This window comes from Crocuta crocuta, unplaced genomic scaffold (assembly GCF_008692635.1).
Source record: "Crocuta crocuta isolate KB4526 unplaced genomic scaffold, BGI_CrCroc_1.0 scaffold89, whole genome shotgun sequence".
Classification (NCBI taxonomy): domain Eukaryota; kingdom Metazoa; phylum Chordata; class Mammalia; order Carnivora; family Hyaenidae; genus Crocuta; species Crocuta crocuta.
The window spans coordinates 5,018,402-5,025,304 of record NW_027551559.1 but is presented as its reverse complement, the minus strand read 5'-3'; the positions used below and the strand labels follow the sequence as shown (position 1 = coordinate 5,025,304).

The 6,903-nt window shown below is 44.8% G+C and overlaps 1 protein-coding gene across 2 annotated transcripts; it reads left to right on the top strand.

Moving 5' to 3' along the window:
* The first annotated feature begins 1,772 nt into the window (after positions 1-1,772).
* LOC144219464 (uncharacterized) lies at positions 1,773-6,622 on the top strand. Of its 2 annotated transcripts, none has more exons than XM_077749466.1 (4): positions 1,773-1,943; positions 2,992-3,108; positions 4,437-4,502; positions 6,392-6,622. In XM_077749466.1, exons 1-4 carry the CDS (start codon positions 1,931-1,933, stop codon positions 6,496-6,498), a joined length of 303 nt encoding a protein of 100 aa, XP_077605592.1. In that variant the 5' UTR covers positions 1,773-1,930; the 3' UTR covers positions 6,499-6,622. The 2 variants fall into 2 exon arrangements, with proteins under 2 accessions (XP_077605592.1, XP_077605591.1); XM_077749465.1 differs by having other exon boundaries at positions 6,389-6,622.
* Positions 6,623-6,903: the final 281 nt, after the last annotated feature.

Here is a 6,903-nt window from a genome sequence, read left to right as displayed (position 1 = left end):
TCAAGCCTGCGATGAAGGATCTCCACCCACCTTTCCAGAAATACAACTCAAAACTCACAGGGCTGGATTTGCCCAATAATCTATCCATACTCCCAGAAGTACACATCAAAGTCTGACTCCAGAACGCCCTTTGCCATCCCAGGGGCCAAGAATGTTCCAGAAACAGTTTTGTTGCTTCAACTACAGAAGAAGATTGCAAAGCTGCCAAGGATAATCACTGCCCACCCTTTTCAGGTACCCTATTCCTTCATCTCTGCTTATAACCAAGTTTGAGCTACAGCAGACGTGTCCTTGTACACTTCTGAGTGCTCAGGGGGTGAGTGACGGATTAGATTCACAGGTGCACACACGTACACACACACGCCCACACAGATGAGCAGAGACGCGTGTGCACACCTGTCAAAAATAATTTTCGAAGGGAACAGTAATCGTCCTCTGACTTCTATAATCTTCTTGGCTGTGACTCTGACAGTGGATAGTTTTCCAAATGATTAAGTTACAAATTCTGTTTTCTTCATTCTATGCTATCACACTGTGCCCTCCCGTCTGGCCAGGGATAAGAAGCAGGGCCTCTCTGGGCCATTTATTCGTTACGGGTCCCTCTCTTACCTGCAGGAAAGCTGGTTGGAGCTTCAAGATGACCACATGCAAGAATGGCTGGCTTCTCGCCAACACTCACATATCCTTGGTCTCTGCAGCGCTAGGGGACACAGGGAGCCAATCCGGGAAGTGATGCTATCACGCTGGTATCATATACAAGGACTTGACAGTTGAAATGTGTGTTGTGGCCACAGGGAAGGGCTCTGGAATGCCCTGTGACACAGGTCAGAACTTGCAGGAGAAGCAGGGGGCCCGTGTGAGGTTGGAAAGGCTCACTGTGCTTACAGGGGTTGGTGCTGGGGTGTCGTGTTACAGGATTGTCCCAGCTTGCTGTGAGGCACAGGACACCTGTGTGTGGAGACGCGTCCCCAAGCTGACGCCAGCTCATCTGCGTTTTCCCCTGCTGCCTGAGGGCCATTGGTGCCAGTCTCGGCAATGGCCGTGAACCTCACTCCCATCTGGTGCAAAGGGTCTCCATCCCTGTGACACTGGTGTCCAGATGCTCATCTGTCCTGGCATTTCTAGGGACAGCCCCTTCATGGGGTCTGATACACCTCTTGATAGATGTGAAAGCAAATGGTGGTGTGCCTGCTCTGGTCTGCCTGGACCCAGGCCCCTACTCATTTGTTAGAGATAACGGCGTGGCTGGACAATAATTGAGGTCATCAAGCCTCACTTCCACGGTCCTGCCTGGACTGTGGCTCTGACTTACATTTTTACATACAGACTTTATCCTGCAAGAGGTCACAGCAGAGTCTGATCCGTTTGAAAAAAAAAACTATAATCTCCAATGTTTTGCTTTTGCTTCTGAAGGTCTCTTTTGAATGTGATCACTGACTGGGAGCCATCCACATCCTCAGGAACCTTCTTTGAGAGGATCGTCATCTATTTGAATAGTTTAAGCCTTTTGTTTGCAAGAGGCTAAATTACATTCTAGGAAAAACATGTTTGTGAAAAGCAATGCTTTCTTATTAGTTTGTCAGCTGAGGAAGGTAGCTAGTCGGTTCTGGCCTATAATGCACGTGAGCCAAGAACATGAATACATTCAACCCCTGAAGTCACAGAGCTTGAGGCTCGGTTACCATGGAGATCATCCACCTCTCTCCTGAGGTGAACCTGTAACAATTGAGATTAACTGTTGCTATTGTACGTTGGGTCCTGGAGTAGACATCACAGAGAATTTGGGTGAGGGAATTTACACAGATAAAATCCATACTGGGAGACAGTATTCCCACATCTGGGCCCCTCACCCAGAAATTTCGGTTTACTTGTTCTGTGATCAGCCTGGACATCGGGATGACAAAAATTTAGTCAGGATTATATATCCCTGATGATCACGCAAGGTGAGTGTTCCAAAGGTTCTTTTTCTCTTCTGAGACTTGGATTGAAGACTCATTTTAAAAATAGGAAGGCAATTATGTTCATGCATACTCTCCAGGTTTCCAATTAGCTTTGGATAAATGCAAAGTTCTCTGGGCTCAGTACGTTGCTGTTTTGAGTCCTAGCACCTCTCTTTTGCCCAGGAATACCCTTACTACTTGCCAAGAAACAGGACCCTAAGGGAAGCCACGGACACTGAGAAGTGAATGATTCCTCCGGGAGCCATGAGGCCAGCTGAGCCCAGGCCACAGAGCCGTGTTGTTCAGGACTCATGGTTCCTCAGCTTGTAAACTCGACTTGTAAACTGTGCTATTGTGAAATTTCTTCTCAGTCTGCATTTCTACCGACCGTTTAACCATGTCATAATCATTCGATATATTTACAAATGTCTCATCCGGCTTCTTCCGGCACATTTCAAGTCTGAACTTCCCTAAAGGGGGCTGGCATGGGACTCGATTTGACCATTGACACACAATGGAAGAGAAATACAGGGACCGCAGGGTATAAGCTTTAAGAACCAGTGTGAGACATAACACATTCCAGCGCACCTGCTGTATAATTGTGGTAACCTGTGCTGAGGTGAGGCTTCAGTTGGTGTGAATATCGGAGGATTACTCTGGGCAAAGGGTCCTTGCCAATTCACACTGTATGAGCCAGAAACAAACCTTAACTGTTTCAAACCACTGAGGTTTTGGAATCGTTTGGTACTATAGCACCACATAGCTTTTCTGACTGAAATGATACATCCTAACTTCCAAAACCTCTGTGACAGCTTTTTAAAAGCTCTGTGATGTATTGAGGATGATTTAGTCACGTTTGTGATGATCACCCTTATCCTGATACAGCAGCCTGACTGACAAAAATGGAGATTATTTTTCATGCGTGACAACTATAAAAAATGTGCATTATTTCACTTGGCAATTTCTGGGATTTGGCCAGTGGGACTTACAGATGCTAATGTGATCCAGAAATTTCTGATTCTGAAACTAAATTTATAATTCTGTCCCTTAGGGATTTTGACTCCAAGGAACAGCTGTTCAGGATGCAGTGTGAACTGTTTCTGCAATCTAGTGGTCGACGATTTGGACATCCGAGACCACAGACCTTGTATGAGAAGCTTCAGAGGAGGTTAATTTCTCCCTTTTGGATTTAATGTTCTTAGGTTTAACTTAATTCCATACCTGAGATTCGTTATTAGCTTATATTTGTGGCAATGAACTGGGTACATGGGATTCACTTGAAATCATATGCACACAATTACATGAAAAATTGAAATATCAAGGTTCATTTAGCACAGCTGCTTGCTAATGAAGACACAGTACTAATGAAGAAATTTATTCTCTAACAGGAACTTCCACCTGAGCCTGCAAAAATCCAGAAAAGATGAGTGAACTAAAAGAGAGACAGGAGGAATTATTTCCAATTAAACAGTAGTGAGGCTTTTGTTGAAGCCCAGATATTGCCTGGAAAGTTCAATGGCTGAAGAGGGGGGAATTGAGATCCCATTCTGGACTAACTTGAATTTCAAACTGCCGTTGTGCTTTCCCTGGTGTTTCTGTCATTTTAAAATGTGTTTCCGTCTTTTCTCCTCTTTGTTCATGCATTCCAAAATAGGGCATCAAAATACCAAAGAGTGCTCAAACTTTAGAAAAACAGCAGTGACAGCAAGTGAACACATTATACAAAACTGTTCTCTTTCTTGTGCTGAAGATGCTAAAATAGTACCGGCTAGGGTCGAAGCAGAGCCTATAACTTGTCTGGTGGTTGGAAGTGCATCTTTACTTTCAACACATTCAATGGGATGGACTTGTGTTATAGACATACAGAGGAAAAGGGGCGCCTGGGTGGCTCAGTCGATTAAGCATCCCACTTCGGCTCAGGTCATGATCTCGCGGTTCTTGAGTTTGAGCCTCCCCATCGGGCTCTGTGCTGACAGCTTGGAACCTGGAGCCTGCTTGGATTCTGTGTCTCACTCTTTCTCTGCCCCTCCTTCTCTCAAAAATAAATAAACATTTTAAAAAAAGAAATATAGAGGAAAACAGAAGAAAGAACAACAATCTATTTTTGACATCCCAAGGAATATTTCAAGAGTAAGTACAACATAAAAAGTAACAAAAATGACAATTACTGGGGCTGTTATATTTGAGGCAGAAATATACATTCACAAAGAGGTCAACTGGGACAATGAGGAGATACTGGTCACATAGGGAAAGCTAAAGTGTCAAGTGTAATGCTCAGCCCAAGGACAGCTGATTGTGGAGTCTCACACCTTTGCCAGGTGGCCTGATGTCCCTCACCCACTGGGTTGTTATTCAAACAGGAATCTGTTGAAACATTCTGAAAGATTACATTGAAGATTTTGGTTTCATTGGGTTTTGTTGTTGTTGTTGTTTTGTTTTGTTTTGTTTTGTTTTTATATATCTCAACCATCGGCTCATGTGTTGTTTTGCCTGCAGAGTTCTCCAGTCCGCCCAAGCAGAAGGTCAATGGCATTTTGGATACGGATACTCGCCCAGTTCATCGTGGGTATTTGCTGTATGCCTGTGTGCTAGGACTGAGGGTATAAAAGTAAACAAGGTCATGGCCTTTTTTTTTTTCCAAGGAGATAAATCTGGGTGGCCCTTGAGGCTTGTGTTCTCCTTTCTTTAGGAGCTCAGCATTGAGATGACATAGCTCAAGTGGGTTATTTCGACAAAACAGGCTAGAGCTGGCCACTGCTCACCCTTCCTGACAAGGCAGCTTGTCGAACCCTGGGAGCGTCTGCTGGTGACAGTCACACGGGTGTCCTTGCTCCCTGGGCCCATGAACACGAGGGCGTTGGAGGAACTAACACTGTGCATCAGGAGACTGATGGGGGGAGTGGAGACCAGGGTGTGACAGTGACAATTCAGTTGTGTGTGTTCTTATTCTGAGCTCCTAAGTTCTCCCTGAACCCCGTGTTCCCCCTGCACCACAGGCTGGTGCTGTCAGAAAGCACCCCCTGCACAGCCCAGGAGGCGCGCAGACGTAAACCACCACCCCAGGTACCATTAGGTGACAGGAAAGCAGCGCCTGCCGCACTGCAGGGAAAAGAGCACTAACTTCCCCTGCGGCCTAAGGACGGCTTCTCAGAGAACGTGGTCATTCGCTGGAGCCTTGAAGGCTGAGTAAGATTTGCACAGATCCGGGAGAAGGCATCGAGGTGAAGGCGGGGGTGTGGGAAGAGTGTGGGGTGCCTGGGTGGCAAGAAGCCCCGTGGGGTTTGGAGGTACGTGCTCTCAACGGATCCCATCTGCCCCGATGGCAAAGGGCTCCTGGAGTAAAACGTGAGTCAAGTGCTGCCACCGCCCTCCTGGGAATACCCACGGCGGTCGGACAGTTGTCACTAGGAAGCCCCAGAATGGGGAGCTGAAGCGGACAAAGACCCGTTAGGAGGGTACTCTCTCTTGGCGGTGGCTTCCCCTCTCTCCTTCAACACATTGCTTCCCCTAAAGGGGAGAGTATTGAGCTCCTACATACAGCACCCATATAAACATTATTGAGCATTTATTTTTTATTAATTATTTTTAATGTTTATTCATTTTTGAGAAAGGGAGAAAGAATGAGCAGGGGAGGGGCAGAGAGAGAAGGAGAATCCCCAGCAGGCTTTGAGCTGCCAGCGTAGATCCCCACTGGGGGCTCAAACTCATTAACCATGAGATCTTGACCTGAAAGGAATTCAGGAGTCCAACGCTTAACTGACAGAGCCACCCAGGCACCCCAAACATTCATTTATTTTAAAAGGCCACATTTTACTAAACATTTCTCATAAGTTTTGGTTGGCATTTGATGTTAACGGTTGATATCCCTTCTTCTCCTACAGCACATGGATGTATGCTTTTTCTTCTGAAAGTTCTGGAGTTTGCAGAGAGAATAGGTTCAAAGTTGTCAGTATCAAAGAAGAATAGATGAGAGTTCTCTTTAAATTTAAATGCCAACTATATGTGTTCAAATGCCAACTATAGAATAATAATGTGGCATTCTGTGAAGAATTGTCATTTTCTAGTAAGGCTTACTAATATCACTTCATCAGGATAAATTCTGGGGGGAAAAAGAAACTAGAAAGGTCACCCAACTGCTTCTGTATATATTCTTCTTAGAAACATAATACCATTGACTTAAGGTAGAATTTTTAATTTAACTAAAAATCTCTTTGGGTTGTTGAACAAAGGTTTTAAAGATTTGAGGTTAAGTGAAGATGATAAACTTAATAATGCAACGCAACTTGAAATTCTCTAGCTTCTGCTGATGGGAACATGAATTGGTAAAAAGGGCAGTTTTCACATTGAATTAAACGTGGAGTTAATGCTTATTATCTAGCCTCTCTATCCAACTGCTTTCTTTTCTTGACACGCAGTTCACATTGACCTTCTCAAATAACTGTTCCCAGCAGCTGGGCGAGAGCCAGAGAGCATGACACGCTGGGTGTGCCAACCACAAGGAGGAGAGGCCCATCAGGAATCCATGTCCAGCTACATTTCCATCCTGAAGGCAAAATGAAGACACGCTGAGTCAAACAAGACAAGTTTTTGCAAGCACATCTTCTCTACAAGACATGTTACAGAAATTCCTTCAAGTAGAAGGGAAATCATTCTACATGGAAACTTGTCTATATAAAGGAATGTAGAGCCTTAGAAATAATAAACATATAAGAAAATGAAGAGATTTATTTTAATGTATTTAAAATACTATTAACATATTAACAGTTAAGGGGTACCTGAGTGGCTCAGTCAGTTAAGCATCCGACTTTGGCTCAGGTCATGATCTCATGGTGCATGGGTTTGAGCCCTACATCGGGCTCTGTGCTGACGGCTCAGAGCCTGGAGCCTGCTTCAGATTTCCTTGTCTCCTTCTCTCTCTGGCCCTCTCCTGCTCATGCTCTGTCTCTCAAAAATAAATAAACAT

Coding starts and splice junctions, on each gene's coding strand:
- LOC144219464 (XM_077749465.1), top strand. Junction 3,109..4,436: donor TATGAGAAGCTTCAGAGGAG/GTTAATTTCTCC, acceptor TTTTGCCTGCAG/AGTTCTCCAGTCCGCCCAAG. Junction 4,503..6,388: donor GGATACTCGCCCAGTTCATC/GTGGGTATTTGC, acceptor AACTGTTCCCAG/CAGCTGGGCGAGAGCCAGAG.